This window comes from Carettochelys insculpta, chromosome 2, assembly GCF_033958435.1.
Source record: "Carettochelys insculpta isolate YL-2023 chromosome 2, ASM3395843v1, whole genome shotgun sequence".
Taxonomy (NCBI): Eukaryota; Metazoa; Chordata; order Testudines; family Carettochelyidae; genus Carettochelys; species Carettochelys insculpta.
The window spans coordinates 214,484,258-214,505,972 of NC_134138.1; the positions used below are offsets into that span (position 1 = coordinate 214,484,258).

The 21,715-nt window shown below is 41.1% G+C and overlaps 1 protein-coding gene across 8 annotated transcripts in view; it reads right to left on the bottom strand.

The window, feature by feature from the left end:
* Positions 1–21,715, bottom strand: part of CREB5 (cAMP responsive element binding protein 5) — a 373,995-nt gene that overhangs the window by 108,724 nt on the left and 243,556 nt on the right. Inside the window, exon 1 of one of the 8 annotated variants that reach the window (XM_074984570.1) lies at positions 17,801–17,837. The exons of the other annotated variants lie outside the window; for them this stretch is intronic. Coding sequence (XP_074840671.1) covers positions 17,801–17,811 — 11 coding nt within the window. The 5' untranslated portion in view covers positions 17,812–17,837. Of the gene's footprint in view, positions 1–17,800; positions 17,838–21,715 lie in introns of those variants that run through there. 8 annotated transcript variants of the gene reach the window in all.

Sequence of the window (21,715 nt, forward strand, 5' to 3'; positions counted from 1 at the left end):
ATCTGCATAACAGTACGCTCACCTGATTTCCAGGTGTTGGAAGGCACAGCTTACTCACTTCACTGGGCTTTAAAGGAACAACAAAGGTGATGAACACAAAAAATACTGGTAAAATATGGCTGTAGGTTGGGCAACCAGCATAATTTCTTGATGATCATGAATCTTGAGAAGGGTGAATTTAGAACTTCAGTCACCATACAACCTAACAATTCTTTTAAAAAGTTTGATTCCAAAACTTAAAGAGAAGTCCAAGGTTTATGGCTAGTGAGCCAAATTTATATCTGATATAATGCCACAGAGTCTGTTTATCTCTATCTTAGAGATGGAATTCAGTCTCTTAAAAGAAGGAAATGCAAGCAGTATATGTGAATGATACTTTGCATTTGGCAGAAGTATGAGACCAGCTGTTTGTTCTTTATCTTGTGGCCATACATCTACCAGAAGAAAAATTCTTAGTTCCTGGTATTATTTCTACTATAGACTTAACAGTAAGCCTTGGATAACTGTGGTGTTTGGGGTTTAGAGCTAAGTGTCACTTAGGATCATTCCTGATATCTCCATACAAGATAATGTGCATCTTTTCATGAGGGACTTGGGATCTGATTCGAATTTGTGGTAGGGTTATGGTCACAATAAATGTCTATTTCAGATATTCATGAGAACCCGTGAATGCAAGTGGAAATAAAAAGCGACTGCTTTCTTGTACATTCAAGGCTATGCATATAAAACATACATATAATAAAGATATGTTCCACATGGAAGCCCCACCACAAATCCATGATGACACCATGCCTCCTCATTCCGTAACAAAAAACACCATGCTTACTGAGCTGAGAACTGATGCTGTAGTTTGCCTGGCAGGCTTCTAGCTGCTGTGCTGTGTGTGCCTCAGGGATGCCAGTTTGTGTTATTGTGTCTTGTTTATACTGGTCTACTAGGAATTTAATTGAAGTCAACAACTTGTTTCCTGTAGGCTACCTAGAGGCCATTGTTAAGTCAGGTTCTGTAATCCATGGCCATTCCCCTGAGCAATCGAGTCCATGAGACTGATTTAAACTAGAGTTACTCACATTTACACAGTTTAATTCAGGGCACATTCATCTTTCTATCACTATGCCATTCAAGCAGCCCAGGCTGCCTCAGGAAGTGGATGGCACTCTCTAAGGCAAACACAGTGTATGCTAATTCAACTCATTCTCAGAGCAGGGTTTCTATGAAGCCCTGACTGTGATATAAAGTTGCCCTTCCCGGGGCAGAACCATTTGGCAGGATGCAATACAAAAGAATCTGTATGCTTCCTGAGTGAGTTCGTGCTCGGGCAGACAACTGTGCCAGTCCATGGAGTTGAAGGAAATTCCTACTATCCATATCAGAAGGCATAGGTGCAGGAACTACAGGTACAAGGAGAGCTACACTACACCTAGTTTGTGTGTGGGTCCCACACATCACCCTGCTCTCATGGTGTCCATGCTGCATTCCCAGTGCCCAGAGTTCTGCTTCTGACCATGCACCTGTAGTCCTGGCTGCAGGACCTCTGCTTGCAACTCTGCTCCTGACTACACATGTGGGCTGCATGGATTTGGCTTCTGCTGGTCCCGTACTGCTGGCTCTATACCCAATCCAAAACAAGGATTCCCAGCTGCCTCTGGACCCATGCCCAGGGCTCTGCATGCAGAGTTCCTCCTGTGCCAGCCCTGTATCCAGGGCTCAGCTCCTAGCTATCACTGACCCTGTGCCCTGCATCTGGAGGCTGCACATGGGGTCCTGGATACTGCTGGCCCCACACACAGGAAGCCCAGCTTCCAGCCCCACACATGGGGTCCCAGATTCCCAGCCTTGGCCCCCTTAACTCTGCCCACGTTTCCCACTCAGAGCCATGGCCCTATTCTTGGACATGACTTTGCGTGGAGGAGTAGGCATGCTGGAACAATTTGTACAGTAGGGGTGCTGGTGGGGACCTCTGACTTTCTATATCCCTATTGTAAACAATGTTTCAGCGTCACTGTTGGGAGGGATGGGGTGTGAATCAAGACCCTTAAATTACAAAATTAATTAATTAATTAATTGATTAATCCCACACTGGCTGAAAAATGTATCAGCTTGTCCAAACCCAAGGACGACATCACTGGTCACAAAAGCAACCTGGGGAACTTGTTCTGGTCACCCAGTAGGACATCTAGGGAACTTTGAACATTAGTATTCCAATCCTGAAGCCCTACTAGCATGATGCTGATCACACATGATCTTTGTCTGTTGACTAGAATGGACGAGGTAAAGCACATTGTGACAACGACCCAACATGCCTGATCGAGCTTAATATATGGCACACGTGCACTTTTAAAATACTACAGCTAGTACTATGCATAAATCAACTCTATTGGAGTCAATGGATAGACACTGAATTAGATCAGCTGAGGATCTGGCCAAACAGGATTTGCAAAATTGGAATGATATAAATTTGAGCAACCCTACAAGTTCAGGGCAGCTGAAGAACAGGTAGGTTTCAATGAAATTTATGTACAAGAATAACTAGCTTGTATTCTGATACTACTGAAACAAGCGACTGGGTTAGTGATTTTAATAGCTGTAGTCACAGCTGGAGTCTTTAAAGCAACATAGGTAAGTATCTTGAGTTTGATTGCAGGACAAACAGCAGCAGAACAGAGAACTTAATGTAGTGACAAAAAGCACTAACACTTAATCATTTTTGATGAAGTCTTTTAACTATGCTACTTTTTCAAGGGAGAATTTATTTACTTAACCAGCAAACACACCCAATTTGACTTACCTAATTACAGCCCATCTTAGCTTTGCCTTGCGTTGTGTGTTTTCATGTCCAGCACAAGTGCACCCTTTGATGCTTTCTCATGGAAAGGATTTGCGAGGAAATAAATCATGATTACTTGCAAGAGAGGAAAAAATCCCAAACATTCATAGAAAAGCCTCAGAAATAAGAAGTATTGGCCACAGGTGTGTGACCACTGTCGTGATTTTCTATTGTACATGTTTTTTGTTAGCAGACTTTACTGCAACCCATACTCATTTATTCAGAGAAGCATTCCATTTAACATATAGGTTTGCACGAGGTGCTGTTCGTTGGATGACTTCTGACTGTAAACTATACTAAATGTCAAGAACTCCAAGCTACCTGTGTGCTAACAAACAGCTCCTCTCTCTCTCCCTCTTACATGATATCCCCACAGTCCTGCTTTTCAGAAGGCCTTTCTCATGTGACTGTGAGCAGGCTCTTGTGATGCTTAGCTGAGGCTAGCCAAACCACAAACTATTTTATGATGTTGTGCAAAATCCGAGGTGCAAACCCCCTCTTTAATTAAGACAGAGAAAACAGCACTGTGGCTGTAATTACCAAGACCCGCTTTACTCCTGGGAATAATGAACTAAAATATGGCCCTATTTTTGTTTTTAAACTGAGTAAACCAAAAAACAGTTTGTTCAACTCAAAATAAACCAGACAGGTCTCACTTTTAAAAGTACGGGGCACATGACTGAGGTTGGATTAGCAAAGATAACTGAACTGCAAACTGTTGGCAAAATATTTGCTTTGCTGTTGGTCTGCGGCCTGTGTTTCCTTTATAAATTAATCTCACATTTTTATTAAGTTAAGTATTTCTTCTTCTTCTCTTTTAGTTCAAACATACTTTAAATATTTTGTTTTCATGACATCCAGGAACAAGATGTATGTCCCCTTCCAGAATAAGAAAATAGGAAGTTCTGACTTTAGGAGCAATCACGCTTCGGCCAATCTGACAATATTTTTATTAAAAAAATGTGCCAAGGATCACTACAGAGAGAAACAAACAAATGGCATACTAATACACAAAACAGAGTTTGCTAGGTAAGACATGCAAATAACACCTGCAATTCTAACAGCTTCTGTAAGACTTCCAATACTAATTAGGCTTACATATTTTTCAGTTATGATCTTTCTGGAGAAAAAGAAAGTCCATTAAAATCCCTTCAAAATGCTATATTTAATGTTTCATGTATTTTTTTCTCTCCCCCAAAGGACCTTAATTTTTATTACTAATGGAACCCAACTTTTAAATTGAATTTCATGGATTTCTTCATTAACTCATGATTAATCCCACAAGAAAAAGAGAGAAAAGAAAAATAATCTGAGATTCTTCCTTTGGAACAAAGATCAAAACGTTCAAAAGTCTCTCGCAATTTGGATGCCCAATTTCAGACTCCTTTTAGAGACCTGATTTTCAGAATCCGGTACAGCATTTCTGAAAAGCCAATCCCTTTCAGGCACCAAAATCAGTAGTTACATTAGAAAATCTTGGGTAAATGCTTCAGCTCTGAAAAATTAGAAGCTATCTCATGCTAAGTAAAAGTTCAAGCCTACACAAAAGGCACAACAATACACAAAGTCCATTCATGGGACTGACATTGAAGTGAACGGGAACTCTTATGTCAAGGTTTTGGTAGGACTGGAAATATTAAGATTCCCCATGGAATACCTTTGTATTTGAAACCATATTAAAAAAAGGCAACCCCAAATCTCTTCCATACAGTTTTTTTCTAGGGCCGTTAGGTCCTGGTCTTGCAAAAACGGTGTGTAAATTTCAAGGCACAGACATCCATAAGTGTTTGCAGGATTGGGGCCTTGAAGTTGATTTAAATGAGATTGCCCAGAGCAAGTCTAATTAAAATATAATTTGACTCAGTGATCCCATTCAAACTTAGAATTGTTACAGATGCAGGCAAATTTTGGTGATGACATTTTCCAGGCTAAAAAAGGTAGGGAAGATAATGGATGACATTTTTACAGCCATACAGAAGTCTGGAGAACAGAGATTAAGTCCTCAACTAAATAGTAAAAGGAATTTAATTGCAATGAAATTTAAAGCTTTCAGCAGTGAGGTGCCCTGTCTCCACTGTTCTCAAATCTTACCAGTCTTATCTACTCTACACTTTTCAGCAATATTTTTCAAACATTGTTTCCATTATTAGTCTCACTTTCTCATCAGCAGTGGGAATTCACCCGGCTACACTGAGGCTGTGTCTACACTTGCATTCGTCTTTTGAAAGAGGTATGCAAATGAGGTAAATCGGAAATGCAAATAAAGTACATATTTGCATATCTGATGCCTCATTTGCATGTTCTTGTTTTTAAATAGATTCTTTCAAAAGAAGAAAACCAGTGTAGACATTGCTCTTTCGAAAGTAAACCCCATCTTTGAAAGAATCCTTCCCATAAAAAAGGGAAGAATGATTCTTTCGAAGACGGAGTTTAGTTTCGAAAGAGCAGTGTCTACATTGGTTTTCTTCTTTCGAAAGAAACTATTTTGAAATAAGAATATGCAAATGAGGTATCAGATATGCAAATTTGTACCTCAACTGCATTTTCGATTTCCCTCATTTGCATATCTCTTTCGAAAGAGGAATGCAAGTGTAGACACAGCCCTACAGGGGAAGCCTGTCAAGAGATGTCACTGTCGGCAGAGATTATCTGGTAAAACATCTCTCAGCAGAGTGCGGCTATGTGGCAAAGCAGATTGCTATAGGGATCCACTCTGTCGACCGAGAGTGTTCACGTACACAAGCCACTCTGGTGACAAAAGGGGCCCTGGAGCACCTACATGGCACTTTTGTCGACTGAATACTGTCAATAGAGCCCTATATTTCAATGGGAAAAGGTACAATGATGTTGGCGAATGAGCCCACTTCTATGAGAAAACTCTTGACAGAGAGTGTTTGCTGTGTGGTCACTCGGTGAGTTTTGTTCACAAAACCTTCTCATGTAGATGTAGCCCCCTTGTGACGTGCAGAGGGTTTACACAGGAAACTCCCATTATGCCTAAGAAGAGTTACAGCTATGTCCCACCTGCCCACAAACACAATGATGAGAAAAATAGTCCCCTTAAATTTGTCATTCTTTTGCCTTTCTTCCTCTGTTAAAAAAAAATTCATCTCCTTTTCTCCTACTCCTTCTTCTCCTTACCCCTTCTCTGCAAGGAACATGAGGAGTGTTTAAAAAACCTAATCAGCTTTGACTATACATTATTTGTCCTTATTCATTAAAAATAATTCTGGCATTTTTAAAAAAGGACATTTTAAAGAACGCTTTATGAGATTCACTACTGGACTTGGGGGCTAGGAATGGCAGTTTTACAATGCACAGGAAAGCCAGGTATCCTACAGGAAAGCAAGTTCTTGTTTTTCAGGAGCATTGGCAGTCCCCAGCCAGGAAGTTTATACAATGTCCAGGTTAATGCTTTGCTCACAATGGCTTAAAAGAAAAGATCCCTGACTTTTACTAGACAGTTGGAGATAGCACAGAGGCATTTTAAAAGATGATTAAAATGAAAGTGTGTTGTAGTAAAGAGGATGTGCAGTAGATGAAAACAGAACATAGAAGAAATCACGTGATTATCCCATCTAATTTCTGAGTCAACTTCCACACTATACACATATTTTTTTAAAAATCATACATAAAAATAATTAACACTTTGATACTGATAACTCTACTCAAGGCTAAACACTGGGTTGATTTTAGTGAAGTTTCGTAAGTCAGTGAAAAATTCAGCCCTAACTTTTTCTGAGTTGTTTTCATTTTTTGGGAAAGCAAGAGCCAGCTTTCAAGGCAGGTTAGAAATATCTTATTGCCAGTTTGTCTTGTGGCATTTTGGGATTTCCCTTGCTGTTCCTACTGGCTTGAAAAATAAAATGCTAATGCTTACAAAAGCTGGGCATGGAAGAAGGCTCTCCACATATTTTTGAACCATCTCGGTTTCATATGAGCTCAAGTTTTCCTCAAAGGTTTTTTTTTTTTTGTTTTTTTGTTTTCCTGGAGTAGGGGGTAGTTGTTTTATTTTAACCATTCTGTCAACTGTTTACTATAATTTAAATGAATATCATTACAATAGTCAAGGTTAACAAATACCATCACTGACAACATCTCTTAAATTATGATATATCATAATCACACACAGGGAGAAAACAGACAACAAATACACAAACAAAATGACTGAGATAAATGTGTGTCTTGTTAGCTGCTCTTTCATCCATAGCCTAAACTTCAATCTGACCAAAATTCATCGAATGTCCCTCTTCCCAGACAACCACCTCTGCTATTGCTACCCAGATGTATTCTCTCCTTTCTTGCTACCCACCCAATATTGACATCTGCTCCCTAGTTCTATCCTTCTACCCTGCCTCCAGGATACATTGTAGATTTAGCTCACACAGGTTCATGTCAACTGTGTTCCAGCACTAGAATGTTTCACTGGGCCATGCAACCGGATAATCAAAACTCTATGATTTGCTCGGAGGAGATGGGGGAAGAAAAAAAGGAAGTAATATATTATAGAATCCAGAGGCCCCCAAATCAGATCAGGATTTTGCCAGAGTGGATTAGATCTCTTTTTGTAGTAAAGAGAAAGGGTTTTTTTCCAGGTTTTTTTGTTTTTGTTTTTGTTTTTTTTTTAATTCTTTTGGGAACTTTGACTGAGTCTCTTATTTCACCTGGAGCCAATGAGTTAATTCATTTGGGTATTTAATGTTTATCCCATTTGATAATTGCAACACACAGACATTCAGCAATTATTCTAAAATCCAGTACGTTTGTCCTCAATATAAAACTCTCGGACAAAGCAAGCTAATGTCCCTCTGCACCCAATTCAACTGAATCTCCACTCTAAAATATCACCTCATAGTAGCGCTGCCTCTTGATAACATGCATACTCCAATATTTAAAAGAGATGAAAGGGATCATTTAGGTAGTGTATGGATATCTAAATGCCACTACTAACTATACTGATGCTAACCGTAATTCTTGGGTACAAGGTGAAGAGGTTGAGACCAATGTTCCATCCAATTTTTTCCACCTATATGTGGAATAAATTTTGTTATGTGCACTAAGGCATGTGTGCATGGACACCACCAGTGGAAACACCTGCTGTCCTCTGTGTGCACTTTGCTAATCAGCTGGGCAGCACCTGAATCTCCTGGGTGGCCATCCAAGTGTCCAGCTTACAGGGAACACTGGTTAAGGACAAAAGCTAAGGCCCTCGAGAATCTAAAAAGATATGAATGCCCTAACATTAGCTTTGTCACTTCATTGCGCTTAGCACTAAAGGTAGTCAAAATTTTTCTACCCCATGGAGAATTTAAATTTAGAAACACAATATTTATCGCCATTAATTATCTTCAGAAAATTTTTACTTTTGTCACAAAAAAAACCTCCTCAAAATTGACCACATTCTGTCTTCTCACAACTGAAAAACATAGAATTATAGAGTACTAGAACTGGAAGGAACCTGAGGAGGTCATCAACTCCAATCCCCTGCCCTCAGAGCACCAAAAAACTCCATCTACAGTAAATGCTCAAGTTACACAGGGGTTGCATTCTTGCAACTTCAGTAAAAGTTGAATTTTCGTGCAAGTCGAGGGGGAGAGGTAATCAGGCTGCACCACGGTTCCAGGCTTCCTTGGGCTTGCAGGAGACAGGAAACTGAATAGGGCTGGTCAGTTTCTTGGCTTCAGAGTGGCGGAGTGCAAGCAACCAGGGGGCAGCCTGATTCCCTTCTCCCCACTGCTTGTGAGACCCAGGAAACTGACCAGCCCTGGTGGGCTTGTCAGTTTCCTGGCTGCTTCTCCCTGCTTTCCTCCAGTGGCATGGTTGTCATCCTAACAGCTGCGCTGCTGGGAGAAGGCAGGGAGAAGGCTTTTAGCTTGCCTAGCTGCCCACAGCTGCAAGCAGCTAGGCACACTAAAAGCCCCTTCCCCCATCTTCTCCCAGCTGTGCGGCTGTCAGCCTGACAGCCACGCAGCTGGAGGAAAGCAAGTGGAAGGCTTTTAGCATGTCTAGCTGCTTGCAGCTGCGGGCAGCTAGGCAAGCTAAAAGCCTTCCCTTTGCTATCCTCCAGCCATGCAGCTGTAAGACTGACAGCTGTGCTGCTTGGGGCAGACAGGTGGAAAGGGCCACAGAGCAGCTTCAAGTTGTGCTTAACTCACATTAAAATGAGTTATGTGCAACCTGAAGCTGCTTATTTCGAGGGCTTACTGTATATCAGTCCTGTTAGATATTTATTCAACCTGTTCTTAAATATCTTCAATGATGGAAATTTTACCACAACTTTGGGCAATTTATTCCAGTACTTAACCACCCTGACAGGTAGACAATTTTTCCTAATGTCCAACCTAAACCTCCCTTGCTGCAATTTTAAGCCTGGTGCGTCTTGTCCTATCAGAGACTAAGGACAATAAAATTCTCCTCCCTCCAGCTTCTAACACCCTTTTAGATACTTGAAAGATTCTATCATCCCCTGGCAGCTTTCTCTTTTCCCAACTAAACAAACTCATTTTTTAATCTTCTTTCACAGGTCATGTTCTCTAGACCTTTAATCATTTAAGTTGTTCTTCTTTGGATCCTCTCCAATTTCTCCACATCTTTTCTATAATGTGAATCCCAAAACTAGACACAGTACATCTGAGGCCTAATCACTACAGAGTAGAGTGAAGAATTACTTCTTGTATCTTTATCACCACGCCCCTATTAATGCATCCAGAATCATGTTTGCTTTTTTGCAATGGAGTCATGCTGTTGACTCTTACTCAACTTGTGGTCCACTATGACCCATAAATCCATTTTCTGCAGTACTGCATCCTGAGGATTCACTTCCAAGTTTTGTATGTGTGAAACTGATTGTTCCTCCCTAAGTGGAGTACTTCGCATTTGTCCTTATTCTTCACCCTATTTTCCTCAGACCATTGCTCAAGTTTGTCCAGAACATTTTGAAATCTCCCACCATCTTCCAAATCACTTGCAAATCCTCCCAGCTTGATACCATCTGCAAACTTGATAAGCGTAATCTCCATGCCATTATCTAAACCACTGATGAAGATTTTGAACAGACCTGGCCCCCAAACTGCCCCCTGCAGAACCAAGCTTGTTATTCCCTTCCAGCACAACTGTGAACTCTTACTAACTATTCTCTGTGAATGGTTATCCACCCAGTTATGCACCCACCTGATAGTAGTCCCATCGAGATTGCAAACCTAGGTTGATTTTGGCAAACCTTTTTAGTTTTCTGACAAAAGTTGAAAGCTTTCAAAAATATTAAGTTTGTTAAAAATACAATTTTTAATCAAAAGTTTTGTGAGAAAATTTTTGTCCCGTGTTACTTTGCATACCAGGAAGAGTTTTATTAATCCACTCTGGTGAAATGGACACTTTATATTCCACACAATACTGGATATCTTTCTCACTTCGTAGCAAAGATTTTATACCTGATGCTGTAATGAGATCATATATGACTCAGATATTCATCAGCACAGCACAATACTGGGGGGAAGGGCTGTACATCTTAATTCATCATTCTGGAGTTGTCCAATAACAGTTTAGGTTGGGCCCTTATTTGGCCTTAATTATTTTGCTCCCTTGGGGGTGTGTGTGTGTATTTTTAATAGTAGAAGTCAGCTTATTCCCACTGTTTCAGAGATATCAACCATTTTTTATAGTCTTCTATTTCTATAGTCATGGGAGCAATAGCGCAAGAGAAAATGGGACAGGTTTTCTTCTACTGTACATGGGCACAGTTCTAACAGCCTTTGCAGAGCAGCACTCATGTACACCTACAGGTATGACAATGAAGAGGAGCCAAAGTAAGCAACTGCCCTGGGGCCCAGTGATCAAAAAGGCCTGGAGCTCTGGCCACAACTGCTGCTATTGTAGTAGTGGCAGCAGCTGGACCCCTGGGTCCTTTAAATTGTTGCCTGAGCCCCGGGCAATCACTCTGGGCAGCACCGATAGGCTGGTTGGAAGAGTCCAGCCCATCCAAGGTCCTGCCTCTTCCAGGAATACGCAGTCCCCCCTGCCTATGCCCAGGGGCCTGGCAATTTTGCTGCCCCTCCTGTACACCAAGCCAGAATGTAACTCAACATCTTTCTCTTACTGTAGGAGAGTATGTGATATAATTCAAAGTCAGAAATCCTACCTTATTTATATGAATGTCTTTTGTAGGCAATAGTTCCTAACAGCATTCTGGTGTATGACTGTATAGAAGAAATGGCTGTGAAACATGAAGTACCATGTGAAACTGCTGTATGAAAAATAAAAAAATAAGATATATTGTATTCCACTTACTGCACCATTTGAGAGCAACATAAAATGGCCACTTGGAAGAGTAATTTTATCTACCAATATATCCTATTAAATTGCCTGGTTGCAATTCTGATGTGCAGAAAGCTACATCTTTCTTTCACAGTTGTAACTAGGGTGTTCATGCCACTGTTATTCATTGTAATACTGGAAACTCATACTGTGACTGTTAGAAAACACCAACAACAAGAAGTCCTGTGGCACCTTATAGAGTAACAGATATTTTGGAGCATAAGCTTCTGTGGGCAAAGACCCGCTTCATCAGATGAAGACATACATCTGAAGAAGCAGGTCTTTGCCCACAAAAGCTCATGCTCCAAAATATCTGTTACTCTATAAGGTGCCACAGGATTTCTTGTTGTTTTTGAAGATGCAGCCTAACATGGCTACTGCTCTGATACAGGGAACACCAAGACACTAAATTAATCATGGTAGTGAGTATGGAACCCAAAAACCTCTTTTGAATGGGTGATATTTTACTAGCTGTATGTGCATCTCATAATTCTACAAAACAAAATGGACCAAGCGTGTCATTTCATTGGGTAGCACTATTTGATAATCAAGGCTTTACAATCTGTTTGGAGAAGGTGAGGGAAGAAGAAAGGAAGCAACCTATTAGACTCCGAATGGCACATTTAAGTGCAGACACACCTCTTCTTCTGGGAAGAATGGTGCCCAAAATTTGTCTCAATATATTTAGTCACTGTTGAAACAAAGTAGCTGTCCAAACATTGTGAAGGTGGAGGATTTGCAAAGATGCAGGCATTTAGGGGAGGAAAGAGAGGAGAGCTTTATAGATTCATTACAAGCTATCTGAAGTCACTGAAAAGATTCCCATTCATTTCAACAGGCTTTTCTTCCCTCTGCAGGACTGGCCAATCAAACTGGAAATGTTTTGAGCAATGGGACAGAGTACTCCACCCATAAACAGAGGATGCAGGGGAGAATGCACAAACAGCCAACAAATATTTTGTCTCTAAGCCAAGATAAAGGCTTGTCTCTCCAACCAGCCCACCCTCTGAGATAATAAAATAAAGGCTGTAGAAAAGTTGTATCTTTGAGGCTATCTAGAAAGGAGTGCCATCTGAGCCAAAAGCAGGAAGACATGTGCTCCCTGACATTGGGGTTGAACTCTAAGTGGCAGGGTGCAGAAAGTCACTATCAACTGGAGCATTTCCACAGAGCTCCACCTTTCTTTGGTAAGAAGGCAAATATATATATATAGATGACTAGAGGGGCAAATTTCCATCAGGAAACTCATCCCTTCAGCCAGGTGGGGAAATTAAAAGATAGACAAATCCTTTTGCAATAGAGAGGAAATAACACAGTTAAGGGCATACTGACAAACACTAAACTATAAAGGCCATAACACCAAATGAATTCATGGAGATTACCATTATTATGATGAACAGTAAATGGCTTAAAAGGGATTATGGTAAGTAACTAAAGGCAAATAGGAGATAGATGCAAGGAGTCAATTAGCTACTTATCTTGTCCATCTATTATTTAAGTGCAGAGAAAGATCCAGCCATCTCATAATACTATACTAACTTAATTCATTATCCAAACTGTAGTTTTCATGGAAACTGAAGGTAATTTTAACAATTGGGGCTGGACTATGCCCAGCCATGTGTAAGTAAAATGGGAACATGTGGAGGTATGGATGGGAAGCACATAAGAAGCCTTCCCCTGTCCCTTTCGCACCAGTGACCACCATCATGATAGTTTTCTGGAAAACTGGTGTGTTTTTCCATACTCCTAGAAATAATGAACTATCAGCCTGATTTTCACCAGGGTTAACAGAGTGAATCAATGGAGTTATACCATAGCAAAACTGGTGGGTAATAAACAAGGGAGTTGTGGCCTAGCCCTTACGGTAATCTGTATCTGGTGATAAAACTGTCTTCATATTTACCATTTTCTGTCTTCATTGTATTTTTTTACCCTTTATTCCTTCTCTGCCAAAGTTATAGCCAAGTCTTCATGCCATCCCATGGAATGAGAATTTCTCTTCATGGCAACATTATTAGGTGCATTATTTTTGAAAAAAGTAGTCAAGAAAACCCAGACACAAAGGCCATTTCTACACATGAGGCCCCCCCACCTCCCATGAGGCCTGTGTTCTGAGAGAGCTAATGGGAGTTAAATGTGCAGATTTTGTTTCAGAACTAAAAGATTTCACTGGGTTCCTTTCAAGATTCCAGATTTTGTGAATCCAGAATGCCAGCTCAGTTAGGACTGTGTGCTTCCTTGAATGGCAATGTGTGTGAGGCTTAAGCTACCATAATCACTGCCTCAACCAAAATGAGAATTACTCTGACTCCAATGCACCCAGGGCTACAAGAGTTGGCTAAGCATGAGTAGGAGTGTACTCTGCCCCTTACAAAGATTGGCACAGCAGCTGAAAGTTCCAGACACTTTGGCTGTTTCTACACATGCCACTTTCTTAAGTGGCATGCTAATAAATGGCCCGAAATATGCTAATAAGGCATGGATGCAAATTCCCTGCACCTCATTCGCATAAGGTCACGTGATTTGGAGTCTGGAAGACATTCTTTTGGACTCCAAAACGCTGTTTAGAAGCATGGCCCCGGGGGGAGTCTTCCAGAAGGAAGTTCTTCGTCCAGAGGCCCCTTCTTCCTGAAAATTTTTGGGAAGAAGGGGCCTCTGGAAGGACTTCCTTCTGGAAGAACCTCCCCCCAGGGGCCGCGCTTCTAAATGGCGTTTTGGAGGCTGGAAGAATGTCTTCCAGACTCCAAATCATGTGACCTTATGCAAATGAGGTGCAGGGAATTTGCATCCGTGCTTCATTAGCATATTTTGGGCCGTTTATTGGCATGCCACTTTCAAATGGCCAAAGTGTCTGGAACTTTCAGCTGCTGTGCCAATCTTAGTAAGGGGCAGGTATACTCCTACTCATGCTTAGCCAACTCTTGTAGCCCTGGGTGCATTGGAGCCAGAGTAATTCTCATTTTGGTTGAGGTAGTGATTATGGTAGCTTAAGCCTCACACACATTGCCATTCAAGGGAGCACACAGACCTAACTGAGCTGGCATTCTGGATTCACAAAATCTGGAATCTTGAAAGGAATCCAGTGAAATCTTTTAGTTCTGAAACAAAATCTGCACATTTAAGTCCCATGTGCTGTCCCAGAACACAGGCCTCATGGGAGGTGGGGCAAGCAGGCAGCAGCCCATCCCCATTTCCCCCACAGATGCTAGCTCCTGCCTCCCCTCTACCCAGGAGTGTGAGGAACATAGATGACTTTTGTTATTTATGTGTCTCTGCCTCTGATGTTTCTCTGGGGCTCCCTTCCTCCCGCATCTGAATCTTCTTGCAGGCTGGCACCAATGTCTAAGAAATCTGTTTTAAAAATGAACCGTGAAACCTTGTGAATTTAAGCTTCTTTGCAAACCTTTTTTAGTGTTGTAATAACTGTGGTTGACATTTTTCAGAAGCACCAATTTGTTTTGGGTTCCCAGCTTGAAATACTTTTGGCCGGAATTTGGAAAATACCAATTACCCATGGCTCCCATTGCCAACCAGTGGAGCTGTAGGTGCTCAGCACATCAAGCAACAACAACAACAAAATAAGCAAACAACAACAACAACAAAAAGCAGTCCCAGGGTGTTACAAGCTGGGCACCCAAAACTGGAAGATCCCATAAGTAGAAGTACTTTAAAATGTTTTGCCCTACTTTGGCAAAAAGCACCCCGCATGCTGGCGCCTTTCCTTTCTGAGCACACCTAGTATTGATTTTTCTTGGGAGCAGTTATGTCTCATTGGTCATGGGCTTTTATGGTTGGGATTGACATGAAAGACAGAAATACAGCTGTTCAAAGCATATGCAGCTAGAGAAAGATTCAACTTCTTTTTCTATAGTTACACTAAAGTGAATTTGCACTACCAGTAGAAGTGACCAGGAACACAGAAATCTGACACGCAATGTATTTTTAAAGGGGGAAGTCTTTAGGATTTCCCCTTTACTCCTTTAACCAGACTTCAAACTGCTTGTGGGCTGGAAGCAGCTCTGTGTGAAGGCCATCAGTTCAGCCTGTGTAGATACAAAATTGGTACCTGCATCTGCAAAAATGACCTGCGGCCATCTGCATCCACATCCATGGATATAAAATAGACAGCTGCACATTTGTAGGATATGAGGTTTAAAAAGAAATATTGTACCAGTATCCACAAATATTAGCCACAGATATCTGCATCCGCATCCGCAGATGTGGATACCTCTGGATATAAAGCAGATAGCCATAGATTTGTAGGGCTCTACTCCTCAGGGCAGCTGCATGCATCAATCATAGCATGTTCCTAAAGAGCAATACAATATGCTTCCCTAGCCCTGTAGGGGATGTGGCACATTGCTTCCTCAGCACTACTACTGGGGGGCTTGAGATCCAAATGACCTCTCTTTCTCTCTCTCTGTTCTCACTGGATTACTAGGCCAGCCTATATAACATGCTTTATATACATTTCATTATGATAAGAGAAAAAACATGCACACGCTATGTGCACCAGGATAGGTCTCTGTACAGATGCAAAGAGATCGTGGCAAGACTTGTATCTGTGCACCAGTCACACCCTCCACTTTGTACTTCTGCACAAGACCAGCCACAGGGTGCCTGGAGGAAGCAGGCACTGCACAAACGCTGACAGTCATTCTCTCCCCTCCCCACATGCCCCACCCAAGCAGTGCCAGGAAGAGGAAGGATGAGTGAAAGGCAATGCCAGCTACCAGAACTGGTCAAGTGTAGGGAAGATCACACTGCATCTCCCCAAAGGGTAGTGGCGCTGCATGCAATAAATATCCCTGTGTGCACCTCCTAAGGCTACAAGGGGAAAATACAAGCTTGCTAGTAGAACTCCAAAAGCAGCACACGTCCCCTCTGCAAGACCCAGACCCTCAGTGAAGGGCTGGCAATGCAACCCCTGCAGCATGTCTTTATTGCATGTGGCACTGTTTGCCCGACACCTAGTGTGGCCTCAGGCTGGCCTTTAAAAGTATACAAGTCTGGCGCATGAGCACAGCTAGCTATCCAGCTTGAAAACCAGGGTACTTATGGAAACGTGGCTACATGGTTACCGTGTGGAAAATTATAACTGGAATCTGCAGAGGGATGTTTGGATCAGGGCAGAATCAGGAGTTAAATTTGGTCCCAAACAGAGTAACGGGATTTCCTGATTGTAACCGAGGACAGTAGCTGATATTTTACCTTGTCTAGTCCAGTTCAGAAAAACAGGAATGTGTGCTTAAGACCATCTTTATTTGAGAAAGCACTATGATATGCTTTGCCAAAGTAAGTCCACTATCTACCACGGAACCAACGGAAGGCACACTCCTTGTTACCATCATCAGTGATGTAAATCCCCTGAGGGGGTCTCTTACAGGAAGGGTATCTTAATGGCAGACAACTTTTGACTCAGTGCTCCTGTGAGGAGACAAGAGTACTTTAAGGACACCTAGAGATACCAGAGATCACATCTAAGTGTAATCACTCAGCTAATATAGCTAGGTATTTACTCAATATTTATTCTGACTTGTCCCACGTGAATTATAACACGCACACATGATGCTTCCACACCCCATGAATCTGGTGAGGAAATGTCACATTTTTTATATATATGGTTAAGTCTGAGAAAAAAACTTTGAAGTTTGTTAATGGAAAGTCGAACTAAAAGCACACAAAGGCACAGGTAGGCGCAACCCCCCACAGAATCCCATGTGGTACTGGATGGGTGCAGTTTATGTCCATGTGGTTTTCTCTGAAGAACTGGGGCCTCAGTGATCAGTAGTTTAAAAAAAAAAAAAGGCAGGGTCCAAATTATGTCAATGGGCATTACTGTGGAGCATCAAAGTTCCTAGGGATGAGCTACATAAATAGCCTTGTTAAATGATTTATTTTCTAGAGGGTTTCTTTAACAGTAAAACCATTTACTTGCTCTACTAGACAGCAGCTAAGCTGCTCTTTTCAAATAGTTGTAAATTCATCAATTACACTTAAAGAACCATCCTCGCTTGCCTTTTTCTTTTTCTTTTTTCTTTTCTCTTTTTTGGCCTTTTTGTGGAAAAGGCACCCAATTTCAAACCATTTAAAAATATCAAAACCCTGGTGGAAAATAATTTGCAGCTGTGATAATATCACATTTTTTTTAAAAATACCATAATATAGTTTTACTTTTAATAATAAAAGATAAAAAAGGAGAGTCTGTGAACAATTAGAGATTGCAGTCTGAAGCTGGTTACAGTCACTGCAATTGATAATAAACTTAAACCCCCTTGGGAGCAGGTAAATGCTTTGCAACCCTGACCCCCTTGCTCTCACATTACTTAAAAACCCTGCCGTTCCAGCATTACATCACCATTCAAGCGATTGGTTCCTGCATTTTAACTCTCTCCCTGTCTCCTCCGATTAGGAGCGACACCGTGATGGGAGGTGGGGCGGGGGGAGAAAAACTTCTCTCAAGTTAGCTGCTCACTTGTTTGGGTTTGTTCATTTTAAAACAAGTTTCTGCTCCACAAGTCCAGGTTACACTCACCAGAAAACAAACTCTATCAAGTGAAAAGGGGGGAACTACAAGGAGGAGGAGAAGAAAGGGAAGGAGGAGGGGCTGCAGGAAAGTATATAGAAATCAGAAAAAGGAAAAGAAAATTAAAAACAAACCTCATGGACATCACTGAGCCTGAATTCCCTGCTGAGGTGCAGAACATGAGAGCCCTGGAATGAGTGTATGTAGAACTTGAGCCAAAGCTTAACTAGCCCGTGTGAGTCATATCCTTCCCATTTGATTCCAGTCCAAATGATGATGTAATGTTCTGGCCCTCTCTCTCTCTCTACACTACCTCCCGCCTCCCTGCTCTCCTTTTTAGCTCAGTGCTGGTGAAGTCACCATTTAAATCTGGCAGAATTGAAGCAAAAACTTCAATGTAACCAAAACAGCCCCAAGCCAAGTTCCAGACGTACTGAGACTTAGTGGTGCAATTGCCATTGGAAACGGGTAAACAGAGAAAGAAACAGTGCAGTTTCAGAATGGCCAGAGCAGCTGCCTGCAAAATCAGAGTAAAAACTCGGGAATGGGGCTGTCTGTGATTTACTGATTTTGATCAGAAGACATGACCCACACGAAAATGCCCATGTGTTTCAAGAGCTCAGGGAGAAAGAGCAATTGGAAAAGGGAGGAGAAAGGGAGACTGACAGGGTAGGAAAGAAAACTCTGAGTGTGGTGTTGGATCTGTTACGGCATGGGGAGAATCAATATTCACTACAGTATCAGCATTTATATGTGTATGGCTTTGATTCATTAAGCCAGAGAAACTTCACTGACTTCAAGTTCGGTAAACCCGGTGAAAGCTTGAAATCAGGTCCCACATTTTTGTAGGATAATTGTGGGGCTCAAGCTAAATTTCTTGGGCTACCAGTGAACTGAAATGTGCAGGTATTTTCTTTCCAGAGAATATCAGCTCTCCTTTATCGTTAAAAAAAAAGCCAAATCCTACGTTATTCAATCACACCATTGCAGCACCACTATCTGTCAAGTCTGGAACTTAAAGAGATTCTTCTGTTTTGAGTCTTCCACAAGTTTAAGAAATATTCCTTATGTTTAAATAGATAATAGACTGGAACTAGTAATAATTGCTTTAAAAAGAAGAAACTTTTCAAGTGAAACTATTCTAAGCTATAATGTTTCAAACCATTGCTGTGAAATAGTGTAGTTTTATGATGCCAGTCTCTCCAACATTTGAAGCCATATTGCATAGGACGGAAATACTCAACGCATCTATCACGGCATCTTAACGTCACCAAGTGTTCTTTTACAATTTAACATTCAAAATTAGTTTTAGTCAGCAGACTAAAAACTTAGCTCCACTGTAAAATGTAATGTTTGCATTTTTAAAAAGTAACTTTACATTTCCTGTCAGATCTATTATCCCTAGAATATGCCAAATGTGAAAACAGGAATTGCTGAACTACAGAAAAATCAGCATGATTTGCACTTATAACATTGCATGGATAATCAGACTGGGCCCTCTTTAATTAAGGTCAAGAGATGAATTTCAACAGGCAGCTAAGATAACCCAAACACTACCCTGTACAACTAAAACTGAAAAGCTTTTACTGATACCTCGGTTGCCAGCCACATCCACCTTTTCCATACAGATCACATAGACTGCTCATGGTAAATTTCAGTTTTATAAAAGACTTTGGGGAGACACCCAGAGCTGTCATTAAAACAGGTGAAACCACAAAAGCCCATGATATTTTGTTCTGATTATGGCTTCATTTTACAGCAGAATATTTTCCATTGCTTAGTAGCTTCTTGGCAATAAGTGGCTCTTTGCTGCAGAATGATTGATCACTTCAGCCATTTAATGCCCCATATGCTGCAAAGCAAGAGAGATTACTGTTTAAGTAACCAAGTTTTCCTTGGATACTGTTATGGCTATCAATGAACTTAAAGATATACACTTCCAGGGGTCAAAGCTGCTAATTCAGCTTGGTTGGTTTCAGCCATGAATTTAAATGATTAATTTTCTGGGCACAACAGTGCAGGACACTGTTAGGGTAAGACAGGGAAAAAGACAGTGGTTTGTCCCAGTCAACCGGGAAAGCAAGCTGCCCTCCTGTGTGACATCTCCAATTGATATTGATGCTGCAGCCACTCTGAGTGACACCTTTATCAAGCGAGACAGCATTGAATTAGAGGTGATCGGCCATAATTATTAGTGGCGCCACTGAAGCCTGTGGCTTGACGGCATCAGATGTGGTTGTTATAAAGTTTAGTCCATTGTGTCAGTGGCCTGTATAACTCATTTATGTCTGAATTACTAGCTATTGATTTTTTTTGGACTTCTGTAATGTAATAAAATAAAAGTTAGATCATTCCTAAAGCTTTCTTTTAATTCCAGACCTTTCTGGCTGCTTTATTTTTAATCCCAATCCTCTCTTTTCTTCTTCTTCTTCTTCCTCCTTTTAAAAAAGCTATATTCATTTTCTTGTGAAATTGCGACATCTCATCTTCCCCTCCCACTCCTCTTTTATTTTGTTTTCTTACACTTGCAGCTCTGGGTTACACAGCTTAACCTCATTATCTGCCTTTCAGCTATGCCATTGGGATTGCTATAAACAAGAGCTGGTTCCAAAGCAGAACCCTGCCCCGAACAACCCCCTCCCAATTTTTCAGGAAGGCCTGATACTGGCATAAACTTGGAGGCTCAGGTCCATTTCTAATAAGAGAGGAGCTGCCATCCAGAAAAATATTTACAGACAGTAAAATTATTATACTGAGCAATGAGGTGTTACAGATCTCCCTGCACATGTATGCAGTCCTACAGCCTTTACTCATTATTAATACCACTGGCTCCAGCATTATTATTCACAGGAGTAAGGCCCATAGCTCTGCCACTCACTCCAAGCAGAAAGTAGCTGCAAGAGAAAATTCTGGTTGCTCAATTCAAGCACAGACCTCTTGTTCCCTGTCTGGCTATCTTTTGCTAACGGGCATGGGAGTGACAATATAGTAATGCCAAGTGGTCCATTAAATCACTAATACTTACAGAAATGTGGTCTCGGAAGGAAAGAACTCCCTGAAATCAGTATTTATTTTTTAAAGAAACAGCACTGATCCAAACAGTCTCATAAATTAGAGATGTCTCAAAATGAACACCAGATATGACCAGTATGGCATGGACAGCACATGAAGATGCTTTAATAGGGTGCATGTACATTTAAAGTCTCATTTTGTAAGGCAAACTATTTTATACAAAGTTCACACATCAAAGAAATTTTAAAACATTTGTACTTGTTGGTAGAAATGCAAAAGCTTTTTTTCCATTTCAGGTATTTTCAAAGCCCAGTGATTTTTTTTCCCCTTACAGGAAACACTGTTTTCCCATTTTCCTTCCTGTGACCAGTTAATGATAAAGAATATCCTGTACTCAGAGGAAATTCCACTCACATACAAAAGCTGCCCCTTTTTATCTGTTTATGAGCCTCCTTTTCTTCTCCCTCCCCACATCTTGCGACTATCCGTATGTTTTCAGCAATCAGCTCCTCTCAAGAATAGGTCTGTTGTACTGGGAATTGTGGGATGTTCTAATTCTAATGGGAGACGTCTTCAAAGCAGAACCGAAGCCACTCCAGTAATGACTCTAGCTTAGCTGGCTAGCTCTGGAATGCTTACAACACCCTCCCTACTGCGTAGTTCATCCTTAGGGAAAGGGTGGTGAGGCACACCACAGCTGTTTGGTGTAACAAAAACTTACAAATTTACTGTTTCTGCTAAAAGGTTCCAGTCTGAACAACATCTGACTTTCGAGAGCTCAGATCTCAGGGCACACTAGGATTATCTCAAAAGCAGCAATATTATAATACGGAAATTGCATGGACTGCTTGAGCAGTGTGTGAAAATAGGTTAAGAATGCGACTGGATAAATCATTGGTTCTGAAAACATATATGCACGGGCATACCCACAATCTCCATGGTTCAGATCCTTTGTCTGTTGTTGAAATAATTGGCAGTGGGCACCACAGAAGCCCTATACATAAGTGTGAATTTAGTAAAACTATTTCCTCTTTATT